Source organism: Rhinolophus sinicus, chromosome 14 (genome assembly GCF_057876585.1).
Source record: "Rhinolophus sinicus isolate RSI-liver-muscle chromosome 14, RSI-T2T, whole genome shotgun sequence".
Classification (NCBI taxonomy): Eukaryota; Metazoa; Chordata; class Mammalia; order Chiroptera; family Rhinolophidae; genus Rhinolophus; species Rhinolophus sinicus.
The window spans coordinates 31,876,249-31,893,320 of NC_142514.1; the positions used below are offsets into that span (position 1 = coordinate 31,876,249).

General features: G+C 36.3%; 1 protein-coding gene across 5 annotated transcripts in view; it reads right to left on the reverse strand.

Moving 5' to 3' along the window:
• Positions 1-17,072, reverse strand: part of ZSWIM5 (zinc finger SWIM-type containing 5) — a 145,151-nt gene that overhangs the window by 58,958 nt on the left and 69,121 nt on the right. For 4 of the 5 annotated variants that reach the window (XM_074334625.2, XM_074334626.2, XM_019716552.3 and 1 more), the window contains exon 2: positions 5,577-5,933. The exons of the other annotated variant lie outside the window; for it this stretch is intronic. In XM_074334625.2, coding sequence (XP_074190726.2) covers positions 5,577-5,933 — 357 coding nt within the window. The remainder of the gene's footprint in view (positions 1-5,576; positions 5,934-17,072) is intronic. 5 annotated transcript variants of the gene reach the window in all.

Sequence of the window (17,072 nt, forward strand, 5' to 3'; positions counted from 1 at the left end):
AAAATATAGGCAGAAACTTCACAGACATTACCCGGAGTAAGATTTTTACTGATATATCCCCTCGCGCGAGGGAAGTAAGAGGAAAAATAAACATGTGGGATTACATCAAACTAAAAAGCTTTTTCACAGCAAAGGAAACCATCAATAAAACAAAAAGGGATCCTACTGATTGGGAAAATATATTTGCCAATGATATATCTGATAAGGGGTTAATATCACAAATTTATAAAAAACTCACTCAACTCAACTCCAAAAAAACAAACAACCCAATTAAAAAATGGGCAGAGGACATGAAGAGACATTTTTCTAAAAAGGACACACAGATGGCAAACAGACATATGAAGAAATGTTCAACCTCACTAACCATTAGAGAAATGCAAATAAAAACCACAATGAGATACCACCTCACCCCAGTCAGGATGGCTATCATCAATAAATCAACAAACAACAAGTGCTGGCGTGGATGCGGAGAAAAGGGAACGCTGGTGCACTGTTGGTGGGAATGCAGATTGGTACAGCCACTATGGAAAACAGTTTGGAGATATCTCAAAAATCTGAAAATGGAACTACCTTATGATCCAGCAATCCCACTCCTAGGTATCTATCTGGAGAAATCCAAAACTCCAATTCAAAAATCTTTATGCACTCCTATGTTTATTGCAGCACTATATACAATAGCCAAGACCTGGAAACAACCGAAATGCCCATCAGTAGATGACTGGATTAAGAAACTGTGGTACATTTATACAATGGAGTATTACGCAGCCATAAAGAAGAAAGAAATCTTACCATTTGCAACAACATGGATGGACCTAGAGAACATTATGTTAAGTGAAATAAGTCAGAAAGAGAAAGACAAATACCATATGATCTCACTTATATGCGGAATCTAAAGAAAAGAATAAGTGAATGAACTAATCAGAAACAGTTTTGGAAACATGGAGGAAAAACAGAGGGTTGCTAGAGGGGCGGGGGGGTGGGAATAAGGGGAAGGTGAGAGGTTTTGGGAACGTACAGAGGGATAGTGGATGGGGGGAGGGGGGTTCACACAGTGTGAGGGATATAAATGATAAATGTCTAAGTTTTGCTTTGTCTTGTGCACCTGAAACTAATTAAATAAAAAAAAAAAAAAAGAAAAAAAGAAAAATAAGGCAGTTTATAAATACCTAGTGTGCAGACTAGAAAACTGCTGGGATAGGGCAAGGGTAAGGCAAAACCTGGAGCGTTACTAAGAGTAAAATTTCACCTAAAACTTCAAAAGGGTTCATTTATTTTATAGGAAAGAAAGGAAGGTAAACTGTGTAAATGTTTGCTGGTATACAATGAGGTCAGGAAATGAGAAACTGAGCTGCCAAAATGGGTTGTTGTAGCAAGAAAGGGAGTAAGTCAATATTTGAGGCATCCAGGCAGCAAAGTACAAGGTATTGGTGTAACTGTTTAAGGAATCAAAGGCATCTGAGAGAGCATGAACTGGCAAAAGGCCCCAAGAAGGATTTTCTAAGACATTTTCACTTATTCAACCAATATTTATTGAGAGACTGCTATGTGCCAGGGCCTGTGACAAAGACTGGACATATATAGCGATAAACAAAGCAGATAAAGTCCTTTGTCCTTGTGGAGCTGATAAACTAGCCGGGGAAAGGGATGTTAACCAAAAAAATCACACATGTACTTATTTGTGTGGAAAGAAAGACAGGTCAATGAAGTTTTCTCTGAGAAAGTGACATTTAAGTGGACACCTGAGGAATGAACAGAAGCTAGCATGGCAGAGAGTAGAGGAAACACTGTGTGTATTTTTTGTTGAAAAAGACATGGAGTCATAAATTATTGTGGTAATTAAGTATCTCTGTATTAAGGGGGTGAGGATAGGAAGAGCATTCCAAGGAGAGGGAATATCATGTGAAAACATAGGCAAAAGCCAGATCATGCAAGGTTTTGTAGGCAATATGAAATTCGGATTTTAGCCTAAGAGCAACAGGAGACCAACTGGAAGATTTTAAACAAAAAGCAATATGTAAAAATTCTGTAGTTACAGATAAGTTACTTTGGATGGCTGCATGGAGAGTGGAATAGAAGGGAGCAATAGTGGAGATGGAAACAGATCAGTTAAAAGGCTACAGTAGCAATCTAGGTGGGAGATTACAGTGGTTTGATTTAGGGTGATGGCAGTATCACCCTAAATATATAAAGAGGTGGAAAATGATGAAATACACTTAGGAGGTAAAATTAACAGGTCTTGCAAAGGAATGCATGTGGATTATAAGAATGAAAAAGGTGTTAGGGATGACAATAAGGTTTCTTATCATGATGGTGGAGCTATTTATTGAGCAAGTTTGGGAAAGAAGAAATTCACTTTTGGGTATATTGATCTTGGGATGTCTCTATGATATGGAATAGTCAGTTGAATACAGAGTCTAAAGCTCAGAAAATCTGGGCTGGAGCAAGACTGAATCAGGAAGAAACAGAAAATCTGAACAGACTGATTACTACTAACAAAATCGAATCAGTAAGCAAAAACTCCCCACAAACAAAAGTCCTGAACCAGATGGCTTCACAGGTGAATTTTACCAAACATCCAAAAAATAATTCACACCTATCCTTCTCAAGCTATTCCAAAAAAAATCAAGAAAATGGAAGGCTTCCAACCTCATTTTACAAGGCCATCATTACTCTGATCCCCAAACCAAAGACATTGTAAAAAAAAGAAAATTATAGATCAATATCCCTAAAGAACATAGATCCAAAAATCCTCAACAAAATATTAGCAAACCAAATCGAGCAATACACTAAAAAGATCACACAACATGATCAACTAGGATTTATTCCTGGGAAGCAAAGTTGGTTCAATATCTGCAAATCAATTAATGTGATATACCACATAAACTAAATGAAGGATAAAATCTTATGATCATATCAATAGATGCAGAAAAAGCAATTGACAAAATCCAGGATCTATTTATGATAAGAACTCTCAGCAAAGTGGGAATAGAGAGAACACACCTCAACATAATAAAGGCCATAGTTGTATATGGCAAACCCACAGCTAACATCACATTCAATGGTGAAAAGCTAAACGCATTTTCCTTACGATCAGGAACAAGGCAAGGATGTCTACTTTCATCACTTTTATTCAACCTAGTATTAGAAACCCTAGCCACAGCAATCAGACAATAAAAAGAAATAAAAGGCATTCAAATTGAAAAGGAAGAAAAAACTGTCATAAAAAACTATTAGAATTGATAAATGAATTCAGTAAAATAGCAGGATACAAAATTAGTATTCAGAAATCGGTTTCATTTCTATATACCAAATATGAATGATCAGAAAGAGAAATTAAGAAAACAATCCAACTTATAATTGCATCAAAAAAAATGCCTAAGAATAAATTTAACCAAAGAGATAAAAGACTTGTACTCAGAAAATTATAAGACACTGAGGAAAGAAACTGAAGAAGACGCAAATAAATAAAAGCATATACCATGCTCATGGACAGGAAGAGTTAACATCATTAAAATGTCCATACTACTCAAAGCAATCTATAGATTCAATGCAATCCATATCAAAATACCACCAGCATTTTTCACACAACTCAAACAATAATCCTAAAATTTATATGGAACCATAAAAGACCCCAAATAGCCACACCAGTCTTGAGAAAGAAGAACAAAGTTGGAGGTATCACAATACCTGATATCAAACTATAAGACTATAATAATCAAAACATCATGGTACTTGCATAAAAACATACACATAGATCAATGGAACAGAATAGAGAGCCCAGAAATAAACCCACGCCTATATGATCATTTAATCTATGATGAAGGAGGCAAGAATATACAGTGGGGTAAAGACAGTCTATTCAATAAATGGTGTTGGGAAAACTGGACAGATACATGCAAAAAAAAAAAAAAAAAAAAAGAAGAAACTAGATCACCTTCTTACACCATATACAAGAATAAACTCAAAATGGATTAAAGACTGGGGCAGCTGGATGGCTCAGTTGGTTAGAGCGCAAGCTCTAAACAATAGGGTTGCCAGTTCGATTCCCACATGGGCCAGTGAGTTGCGCCCTCCACAACTAGATTGAAAACAACGAGCTTCCGGAGGGGCAGCCTGATGGCTCCGTTGGTTAGAGCGGGAGCTCTCAACAGCAAGGTTGCTGGTTCAATTCCCGCATGGGATGGTGGGCTGTGCCCCTTGCAACTAAAGATTGAAAACAGCAACTGACTTGGAGCTGAGCTGCGCTCTCTACAACTAGATTGAAGGACAATGATTTGGACCTGATGAGCCCTGGAGAAACACACTGTTCCCCAATAAATTTTTTTTTTTAAAAATGGATTAGTCTTAAATGTAAGACCCAAAACCATAAAACTCCTAGTAGAAAACATAGGCAGTAAACTCTCTGACATTGCTCTTAGTAATATTTTTTCTGATATGTTGTCTTGGGCAAGGGAAACAAAAGAAAAAAATAAACAAATGGGACTACATCAAACTAAAAAATTTTTGCACAGCAAAGGAAACCAACAAAAAGGAAAAACAACCTACTGAATTGGAGAAGATATTTGCCAATGATATATCTGATAAGGTGTTAATATCTAAAATTTATAAAGAAATCACACAAGTCAACACTAAAAAACTAACAATCTGATTTAAAAATGGGTGGAGGACCTAAATAGACATTTCTCCAAAGAGGACATACAGATGGCCAGTAGACATATGAAAAGATGCTCAACTGTCACTAATCATCAGAGAAATGCAAATAAAAACCACAATGAGATATCACCTCACACCTGTCAGAATGGCCATCATCAATAAATCAACAAACAACAAGAGCTGGCAATGGCGTAGAGAAAAGGGAATACTCGTGCACTGTTGATGGGATTGCAAATTGGTGCCATCACTATAGAAAATGGTTTGGAGGTTCCTCAAAAAATTAAATAGAACTACATTATGACCCAGCAATTCCACTTCTGGGTATTTATCCAAAAAAATCCAAAATACAAGTTTGAGAAGATACATGTACCCCTCGTATGTTCATTGCAGACTATTTATAATAGCCAATATATGGTAGCAACCTAAGTGTCCATCAACAGATGATTGATAAAGAAGTTGTGGTACATATATAAAATGGAATATTACTCAGCCATAAAAAAGAATGAAATGTTACTATTTATGACAACATGGATGGAGCTGGAAAGTTTATGCTAAGGGAAATAAGTCAGACAGAGAAGAACTGAATAACAAAATTTATTTCATGCTTTCTCACAGTCTAAAATATTCCAGGCTCCTGGGATTAGGGGTTGCATGGACAAATAAAGTCCATAAACTAGATCAGTATAACTCTAACTTTCTCAGTCCTTTTTTGCCAAAACCTTTCTCAGGTAGACAACTGGACTGCTTTAATGAACTAAGAGCTTAAATACATAACTGTTTGGATAGAATGAATTAAGGTTAAGCGATTATAATTGCAAACCTCTAAACAAACCTCTAAACAAACCTCTAAACATATAATTGCAAACCTCTAAACAATAAAGCAACACAGTAGATTTTTAGCAACAAAAATGTTGTACAATTACCGTTCACTTGGTTGATTTCTGAGTTGGAGGAAAGAATCTCATCTGCTAGTTTCTGTGCAGTAGGAAGAACTTCAGTGTGGTGTGCTGTGATTAAATATTGAATAAACTTCTGTAGCTGGTCCCTATTCATCTGGAAAAGGGTTTCTGAGATAGGAAGACGCAATTTGACTTGGTCTGGTTTACGGATCCTGTAGAGTGAGAGCGCTACCACATGAGCACAGTAGAATATGTCCTTGTTCCCACAGCCACAAGTCACTGAAGTGATTTTGCATCGATCAAAACTGATTGCAACTTTGTAAGTCATTGCTGGTTCAGAAGTAGTGGCTGGCTCAGTTACTGTGCCACTGAGATGGAAGCCTAAGGAAACAAAGAAAGTGTGTTTAGAGAGTCTAGTAAGAAACTTGAAAATTTTCATTTTGCATTTCAGTCAATCAATTCAGAAACTATTTGCTGGGTGTATCCTATATACATGGTAAGCTCTGCCAAAGACACAAGGGTCATAGCAACTCAGGTACTGCTCTTAAGGAACACACAATCTAGAAAAAGTCTTTACCCTGGAGTAAAAGTGTGCAGAAATGGCCTCACAGCCCTAACAACCAACTTCTTCGCAGGTGGTTCTTGATAGAGCTTACCATGCTTAAATGTGCAGCAAAAGCTCTAAGAACGTCAAGATTAGCAAGAAATTGTTAAAAACCTACAAGTAGCTCATGGCTTAAAAGAGTTCTGATTCTCCTGCCTTCTAAACTGAATGGTGGCACAAAAGGAAATGGGAAGTGGTAATGATTAAAACTGTTTACTAAACAATTTTCTTTTCTAGGATCAAGGCTGGGGAATCCACGGCATGGACCCAGAAAGTACCAAGGACCAGTTTTCCACTTGCGGAAAATATAAATAAAATTTCTCCAAATAAGAAAATCCTATGTTTTTCATGGCTTAGCCAAACATCATCTCCATATTTTCTACCTGGTGCCCCAGTTGCTGAACTAAATCATATTAAATGAAGAAGCTTTAACATGTATGCTTATGGAGCTTATAGTCTAGTTCACAAGAGAGAGATTTTACCCACAATCAAACAACAAACGACCTAAGAGACAATAATTTCACAGATGAGGAACAGGTGCAGAGAAATTATGCAATATGCCCCAACTTTATTGCATGATTATAATCATGATAATGGAAATTAAAATGACCATAAGTTCACATTCTGGAACATGTTAGGCTTTAAAAACTAGGAAAAATAAATCTGTAAAAAGTTTCCTTCAAATTAATATATTTTCTGAATACAGTTAATTGCTTCTTTTGATAAAAAATAATTTTTAATTACTAACATTTTTTTGAGCACTTAATATGTGCTAGACACTAAGTCCTATGACAAGCATTATATCCTCCCCACGACGTTCTGTGTTTACTACCATTATTGTCCCATTTTTTTTGTAGGTAAAGAAATTGAGGCTTAGAAAAATTAACTTGCCTAAGTTTATAGAGCCATTAAGTGGCAGAGCTAGGATTGGAACCTAGGCAGTCTGACTTCAGAGTCTAAGCTCCTAACAATCACATTTTATTTCCATTATAATGTTTCTAAGACACCAACCTCATTTTCTTAGGAAAATGAGTCATGTTTGGTATTGCTTCTTAAAAATATGTACTTTTAATTAGGATATTGCTAAATCATACCAACTCAATTTTAATCCTTTTTTACATACAGTCAGCTACAAAGATACTCAATTACCAAATTAATAGAAAAATGGAATCCTAATAGGGACAAATCGCAGAGAATATGCAACATGTGGTCTCCCTGGTCAGATTCAATTTGGTAACCAAAACGTTATAGCACATGTCTTTCCCTTAGGGACTATAACAAATTCAAAGAGCCCAAACACATACAGATGTTACTCTCTCTATCTCTTTTTTCTTTTAAACCTTAAATCAAGGTTAAATCATTCATTCAACTAATTAACATCTACTACCGTGCTTCCCTAAAAATAAGACCTAGCCGGACAATCAGCTCTAATGTGTCTTTTGGAGGAAAAATTAATGTAAGACCCGATCTTATATTACTATAAAACCTGGTATAATAATAATATAATATAATATAATATAATATAATATAATATAATATAATATAATATAATATAATATAATATAATATAATATAATATAATATAATATAATATAATATAAATATACCAGGTCTTATATTAATTTTTGCTCCAAAAGACACATTAGAGCTGATTGTCTGGCTAGGTCTTATTTTGGGAGAAACACAGTGTATGTTAGGTCCCAAGGATACATCTGTGAAAAGACCAAATAAACCCCAACTTTATGGCACTTATATTCTAACTAGGGAAACAACTAAGTCCACAGGTAATGATTTAATTCTAATTGTGCGAAGTCCTATGAAGGAGTACAGAATGATAGGAAAGCATATAATAGGGAAGACCTGACCTAGTTTAGGGACTGGTGGTTAAGAGATGAGTTCCTTGAGGAAATAACATTTTGAGAATTTTATAGACTAAATAAGAATTCATGGGCCAGCCCGGTGGCTTAGGCGGTTGGAGCTCCATGCTCCTAACTCCGAAGGCTGCCAGTTCGATTCCCACATGGGCCAGTGGGCTCTCAACCACAAGGATGCCAGTTCAATTCCTCGAGTCCCGCAAGGTATGGTGGACTCCGTCCCCTGCAACTAAAATTGAACATGGCACCTTGAGCTGAGCTGCCTCCCGGATGGCTCAGTTGGTTGGAGCACAACCACAAGGTTGCCGGTTCGACTCCCACAAGGGATGGTGGGCTGTGCCCCCTGCAACTAGCAACAGCAACTGGACCTGGAGCTGAGCTGCGCCCCCCACAACTAAGACTGAAAGGACAACAACTTGACTTGGAAAGAAGTCCTGGAAGTACACACTGTTCCCCAATAAAGTCCTGTTCCCCTTCCCCAATAAAATCTTAAAAAAAAAAAAGAAAAAAAGAATTCATTAGGTGAAATGGCAGAGTAGTGAATAAACAGGGCTCCTGGTAGGGAAAAAAAAACCCACATGTGCAGAGGTGCTGAGGTGCCTTGCAGAGGTACTAAGGCTGAGAGGAACATAGACTGTTCATAGAACAGAAAGAAGAGCAGCAATTAGAAAGCCAACAGAAAGGATTAAAGTAGCATGCAATAAGGCTGGAGAGGCAGGCAGGAGCCATGACTCTGGTATTCATCCTATTTTCTCCTTCTGCTCCGTTATCCAAAAGGGTCACTAAATCCAGTGGATTCTGCCTCCTAAGTATCTCTCCATTCTAGCTCCTCCCCTTCAACTCCCGTCATACTGCCTCAGATTAAGATCATAATAATCTTCTGCCTGGATTAACGAATCTTCCTGCCTCCAACTCTTATCCCATCTACTCATCTTCCATAACACAAACAGAATGATCTTTCTAAAAGAGAAATAAAATCATGTCATTCCTACTAAACTGTGACCTATTCATTTTATATTCTTGGTAACTCACAGAGTCTGGCCTGGAATCAACATTTATAAAAATGTTTGCTGAACTGAATTGCTTAAAATCTTTCAAATGGTTCCTTACTGACTACAGGATAAAGATCAAACTTCTTATGATGTGGCCTCTCTCCACTTGCTTCCCACTTCTCAACACACTGAACTACCTGCAGATATTTGACTATGCTGTTTGCTTAGCCTCTATGCCTATATGAAGTTTCCATACCAGGTGTGACCCTTCTCATCTCCTCATCCTTAATTCTAGACTCAAATGAAACCTACTCTGGAACATCTTCCCTAATCTCTGGAGAATTAAATGCTTCTTTCTGAGTTTTTTTTTTTTTTTTTTTGTCAGTCATATCTCTCTTATAGCACTTGACATCAGGGTAATAATAGGTTTTATGTTTCTTTTCCCTTTAGATAATGAACTCCTTAAAAGCAGGGGCTATGTCTTTTTCATCTCAGGCACATGTAAAGGCTTAATAAGTGTTTGTTTAAGGATGAATGAATAAATGAACACTAAACTGAATTTTTAATTTATATATTCATATCCATGATTCACAGAGAATTAAGCATGTTTATAAAATTCCTGATTTTGTGATTAAAATGAAATCAGCCAATAATTAAATAATTTTCCTGTGATGGTGAGCACAGTTAACAATAATTTATACACAAGCTAATAATAGTGAAGCACCAAGATTATTTTCCATAATTCATATTTATACCTCAAATGGACAGCTGTTATGCTTCTGCCAATTTTCAACCCATATTTTAAAAGATAAAATATGAGCTGTTTTATTAGCTAACAATTACTGGATACTTACTATGTGCTAAGTGTTCTAAGTACTTTCCATGTATTAACTAATTAAATCCTCACTACAAGATGGGTTCATTTATTATCCCCCGTTTTCAGATGAGGAAACTGAGGCTCAGAGGTAAAAGAACTTGTCGAAAAATCCCACAGCCTGTAAAAAGTTAGAGTTGGAATTTAAACACAAGTAGACTAGCTCCAGAGCCTGTACTCGTAACTACTATGACATATTGAATATGACTATACAGTTTAAGTTATGTACACAAAACTTTATAAAAGTAATTAGCAAATACAATTCTACAAAAACGCACCAATGACAAGTCAGTGAACTCTGATGCTTGCCTGGTTTCCTGGGCAATTGTTCAAGGCAACTGAAACTGACAAGTGCTCTGTGGTGCTCTCACTGTTGGATTGAAGACGGGCTCATGAACTCATCTGTACAAAACAACGTCTCAGCACAGTGAGGGAATCATCTGCTGAGAGTTCTAAAGGAAAGCACTTCTCACTCAGTATAGCCCTCTGACATCACTCAAAGTCTTTTGTGTTTCTGAGTGCAAGAAAGGCTCTAGTAAAGCTTGGGCAATTAAAACCATTTTGCTCTTTGCTCTTTTGATTCACCAGACCCCTGAGCAGGTGCTAATGCATGAAAATGAATGTAGTTTCAGCCAATGACAAGGAAAGGAGCTGTGGTTTACAAAAAGAATCATTTTTCTTATAGTCAGTTTAAGGGTGTAGGTTGTGTGTGTGTGTGTGTGTGTACACACGGAAATATATAAACTAGGTTAACTTCTTAGAATGAGAATGCTTTCTCTCGAATAAACTTGGTTTTGATGATACTGCATCACGTAATTAGATCTTCACACTTAATTCCTGTCTCCTGGAAGGCCACCAGCAGTATACCAGCAGTCACTCCTCCTTTCTGTCACCTAGCAAAACAGTAGCCACACAAAAAACTTAAAACAGTGAGAGTGACATCCTCAAAATAACTATTAATAATTTCCTTTCCAGAAAGGCTTATTCAAGAGCTGGGTAACTACGTATTGCCTAAACAAGAGCATTGGAATGTCTCTATGGACTCATACTATGATACAAAGAGCTCAGGAGGCAGGATGCTTGAGTTGTAAGTCCAGTATCCTTCAATTCCTCTTTGCCTCAGTTTCTTAATTATGCAAATAGACATAATAATACTTATATGCCTATCAGACTCATGTGAAAGCAAGTTATAAAGAACACATTTCCCAGATATCATTCAATAGTAATCCCAACTGGCCAGGACCAGCACCTATATAAGTTCACAAGAAGCAGATGGTGCCCATACACTGGGTGAGGGTGCGAGAGATTGCAAAGTGAGGAGCAGTATTGTTATTTGGGAATACAAATGCTGCTGCTCCATTACCCTGAGAGCTACTCAGTTTGTTTGTGTTAGAGAGGGCGCTTCTTGTGGCCATCTGCTCCCCTCCCAGCCTCCTCTGGCAAATCAAGAGGTTTTCCTCGTGTTAACCTCTGAAGAGCAGCCACAGGCCCTTCTCAGCACTAGCTTCTGCAGGCAATGGTCTCTGCTCTCCATCTGTGCCAGCAACCAGTTAAAGGACAATGAGGCTTCCCAAAACCAGGCATTCACTTACAAAGATGCCCTTGCATTATCTAGTTTTCCAGTACTCTTTTACTTGGATCTCTATAAGGGGATTAGGTGTATATTTTAAAAGACTGAGTTATTTTTCTTTTGCTATTTTAGAAACATTTTATATAGAAAAAAATAAAATGGGAAGGATCTGTCTGGAAAATTCATTTAAAAATCTAACATGCATAAAACAATCACTTTAAAAATAGTAATTTCATTTCCTCCCGTTCTACTCTGTGGAGCATAAAACTTAGAGAACAAGTTGTCTTGTATGCTGATGGATAACCAATCTATTCGGAACCATAGATCAGATGCCTGCCTGCTCTTTGGTTCACAGATTTAAACACAGACTGGAAAAAAAAGAAAATACCACACTCCTTAGGCAGTTCTCTGCAGAAACAATGTGAAATGCACATCACATATACAAGGTACACATGTTGCAAAAATGGATGTTACAGGCTAGTAACTATCACCTGGGTTACAGATTTGAACAGAGAAAGGGCAACATATAATTGTAAAATGATTTCAGAAATTACCCTATTCCATTCAGTAACCTACATCAATGGGGAAAAACTGAACAATAAGCTGCTTTTCAAAAGGAAAAGGATATACACAGCTATTTTTTATCAACCACAATACTGAGTGATCAAATATTTATTTTTGAGTCTTCAAAATAGTATTCATATTTATGTTAAAGCATTAAAAAAATTTCACAGATATCCTTTCCCAGAGGAAAAGATTTCCTTGCTACTTCTCTGACACTGTGTGCAGTGAATCAAATCATCAGAATATACTAAAATTATATTTGAGATAATATATATATAGCACTTAGAATAGTGTGCCACACCTAAGTACTCAAAAATGTTATGTTAATGTTCCGACTATAACTATAGCTAGTTCCCTTATTGCAATATCTAAACATCTCCTAATTTTAAGTAGAGCCTAGCCTCGGATGATCTAAAGAAAAATGTCTATGCATAAATATCATATGAAATGTAATCAAATTCTTATAATAATCAAAACACTAATTTTCAGGCAATCTTAATCCACATCTTTTCTAAACTCCATGACATTTTATTTCCTACATGCCCTTTTTAATATGGAGATGAATGCATATCCCAGACAACATTCTTTATTTAAAGGTTTCATACGCTAGTAAGAATGCCATTCCTAACATTTACAGCATTTTGGTCAAGGCCTCATATTACCCTCTAGCTTTATTTTTTTGTTCCATCTTGTAACTTGACCTGTGTGGGGCAGCAAGAATGGCAAAACAAATTCAATTAGGACAATGCTTTTCATTTTGTTTAGAAACTGGAGCAAAACCATTTTTCTACGTTCTACAGTAACCTGATTCCATACAAACACCAATCAAATAGAAGACATTCTCATTAAGTCTTCACTCAGGATTCTAAATGCATTCACATCATCCATTGGATCCTAGGAGCAGTTCTTCATAGGAAAAAGCTCTAGTGTCAGCAACTCTTCTGAATCAAAATTACATTCTTACTCCACAATTCCATCAATTGGCCAGCATCTCCTTGTGCCCACTGTTCTTACAGGGCTTTCAACTCCTTTGCTGCTCTAACCCCAAAGGCAGGGAACAAAATGGAATATTGTTGAACAGACATTTGTACAAAGAAGATACACAAATGGCTAATAAGCACATGAAAAGATGCTCAACATCATTAGTCATTAGGTAAATGCAAATGAAAATCACATTGAGATAACAGTGCACACACGCTAGAATGGTAATAATATTAATAATAATAATAATAGGAATATAAGTGTTGGTGAGGAAGTGGAGAAATTAGAACCCTAATACATCGCTGGTGGGATTATAAAATCTTACAGCCACTATGCATTTGAGGTTAGGTTCTGCTTAAAATTAAAGATATTGGAATATTCCTCTTCATTTATACTTCTTTATAAAAACTCCTTGAGTGTCTTTAAAATATCTAAATCATGAATTATGCATGTATGGATTCTCATGCTCTGTATAATCTAATTTTTGTCTTCTTTAAGCTGAGTTTAAATTTGTTCATAAAAAAGTCATTCCTAGTTTAGTGAGTGTGTGTGTGTGTGTGTGTGTGTGTGTGTGTGTGTTTAATGAAGAATAGATGGTGAGTTTTGTCAAATGCTGTTTCTTAAGCTAGTAAGAAGAACACATGATTTTCCTTTTTTGGAATGTTAAATGTGGTGAATTACCTTGATTAAGTTTTTTACATATATTTTAATTGGCTTATGCTTTGCATTCTTGTAAAAAATGTTTTATTAAGATATAATTCACATTATATAAAATTTACCATTTTAAAATATACAATTCAGTGGTTTTTAGTATACTCACTGTTATATAATCATCGCTATTAACTTATTCCAGAATATTTCCATCACCCCCCAAAAGAGATCCTGTACCTATCAGCAGGCAGTCCCAATTCTCGCCTGTCCCCCTCTTCCCATTTTCTGGCAACCACTAATCTATTTTGTCTATGGATTTGCATATTCTTGACACTTAATATAAACGGAATCATACAATACGTGGCTTTTTGTGCATTTCACTTAACGTTTTCAAGGTTCATCCTTGTTTTAACATTGAATACTTCATTCCTTTTTCTTCCTTTTAAAAATATTTTTAAAAACTGAAGTAGAATTCATATAACACAAAATTAGCCATTTTAAAGGAAACAAATTAGCCATTTTAAAGGAAACAATTAAATCCATTCACAATGTTGTGCTACCACCTCCATTATCTGTGCCCAGAACTTTTCATCATCCCAAACAGAAACTCTACCCATTAACCAGTAACTCACCATTCTTCACTCCCACACCGACGGGTATTCTTTATTCACTTTCTATCTCTATGAAATTGCCTGCTCTACGTAGATACTTCAAATAAGTGGAATCATATATTAACTGCCCTTTTGTGTTTGTCTTATTTCACTTAGCATAATGTTTTTAATGTTCACCCATATTGTAGCATGTATCAATACTTCATTCCTTTTTATGTCTGAATAATATTAGATTGCATGAATATACTATATTTTGTTTATCCATTCAACAGGTGATGGACATTTGAGTTGTTTCCACCTTTTGGTTATTGTGAATTATGGCACCAAGAACACTAATGTACAAGTATATGAGTCCTTGTTTTGAATTCTTTTGGATAAATAATTAGCAGTGGAATTGCTGCTCATAGGGTAATTCTACTATTAATGTGTCGAGAAACTGCCAAGCTGTTTTCCATAGCGGCTGTAATATTTTATAATCCCTGCAGTGATGTATTAGGGTTCTAATTTCTCCACTTCCTTACCAATACTCATATTCCTATTATTATTATTATTATTATTATTGCCATTCTAGTGGGTGTGCAGTCTTATCTCAATGTGGTTTTCAATTGCATTTACCTAATGATTAATGACGTTGAGCATCTTTTCATGTGCTTACTGCCATTTGTATATCTTCTTTGTACAAATGTCTCTTCAAACCCTTTGCCCATTTTAAAATAAGGGCTTTTGTTGTTGTTGTTGAGTTGTACGAGTTCTTTATATATTTTAAATACTAAGCCTTTTTCAGATTTGTGATTTGTAAATAGTCCTTCCCCTTCTGCGGGCTGTGTTTTCACTCTCTTGATAGTGCCCACTTCATTCCTTTTACTGTTAAATAATATTCCATTGTATAGGTATGCCAGATTTTATTTATTTGTTCATCAGCTGATAGATGTTAGGGTTTTCCCACTTTTTGGTTATTATGAATAATGCTGCTATGAATATCTATGTACACGTTTTTGTGTCAACATGTGTTTTCAATTCTCTTGGCTATTGCTATAGGCTGAATGTTTCTGTCCACCCAAAATTCATATATTTAATATCTAATACCCAAGGTTATGGTAGTAGGAGGTGGGGCTCTTGGGAAGCAATTAGGTCATGGGGCAGGGCTCCACCTTCATAAATGGGATTAGTGCCCTTATAAAAGAGGATCCAGAGAGATCCCTTGCCCCTACCACCATGTGAGAATACAATGAAAAGTTGGCAGTCTGCAACTTGGAAGAGAGCCCTCACTAGAACCCACAGTGCTGGCACCTTGATCTTAAACTTTCCAGCCTCCAGAACTGTGAGAAATAAATTTCTGTTGTTTATAAGCCACCCACTCTATGGTATTCTGTTATAGAAGTCCAAACAGACTAAGATAGGTACATACCTAGGAGTGGAACTGCAGGTCACTTATTGATATCTGAGTATTAAACCAACCCTACATCTCGGGAAGAAACCTCACTTAGTCATAATATATTTTCCTTTTAATATATTGTTCAATTTAATTTGCTAAAATTGCTTAGAATTTTTGCATCTACGTTTGTGACAGATGGTGGTCCATAGTTTCCTTTCCTTGTAATATCTTTGTCTAATTTTGGTATCAGGATAATGCTGGCTTCACAGAATGAGTTGGAAAGTAGTCTCTCCTTTTCACTATTTTTTTTTAAATTTTATTGGGGAATATTGGGGAACAGTGTGTTTCTCCAGGGCCCATCAGCTCCAAATCGTTGTCCTTCAATCTAGTTGTAGAGGGCGCAGCTCAGCTCCAAGTCCAGCTGCCGTTTTCAATCTTAGTTGCAGGGGGCGCAACCCACCATCCCATGCAGAAATTGAACTGGCAACCTTGTTGTTAAGAGCTCCCACTCTAACCAACTGAGCCATCCAGCTGTCCCTCCGGCAGCTCAGCTCGTTGTCTTCAATCTAGTTGTGGAGGGCACAGCTCACCGGCTTATGTGGGAATCGAACCAGCAATGCTGTCGTTCAGAGCTCGCGCTCTAACCAACTGAGCCATCTGGCCGCCCCTCCTTTTCACTATTTTTGTATTTTATCAAGAAAAAATGTTGAATTCCATCAAATGCTTTATCTGTATCGTGAATTATGTTAATAATGTGAATTACATTTATTGATGTTTCAGTGTTAAACTTGCAATCCTAAGAAAAATTCCACTTGGTTGTGTTGCATACCCTCATATACTGTTGGGTTTAATTTGCTAAAATATTGTTCATAGTTTTTGTGTCTTTGGTCATGAGGGATATTGATCTGTAATTTTCTTGTAATGTCTTTGTCTGTTTCTGACAGCAGGGTAATGCTGGCCTCAAATTTTTGGAAGTGTTTGAGGAGAATTGGTATTATTTCTTCCTTAAGTATTCTCTAGAACTCACCAGTGAAGCCATCTGGGCCTGGAATTTTTTTAGTGAGATAATTTTTAACTACAAATTCAATGTCTTTATTAGGGCTCTCAGGCTATCGATTTCTTCTCTTTAGCAATTACTTCCTCCTATATTCTTGATTATTATCTATCTCCCTCAAGTAGAATGTGTGCTCCATGAGTATAAGCTTTTTTTTTTTAATCTGTTTTTTCCTTTGCTATCTATTTTCTTAGCACTTAGTGCTTGGCACATAGTAAGTGCTCAATAAACTTGATGGATTAAATTATAAAATAGCTACAAGCATGTGAACACTTTATCATGTTTTATAGTACCTTTCAAAAGCTCAAGCATTTATATATTGAAATATATTATCTCATTATAAATTATCCTTTTTGTTTCATATATTATT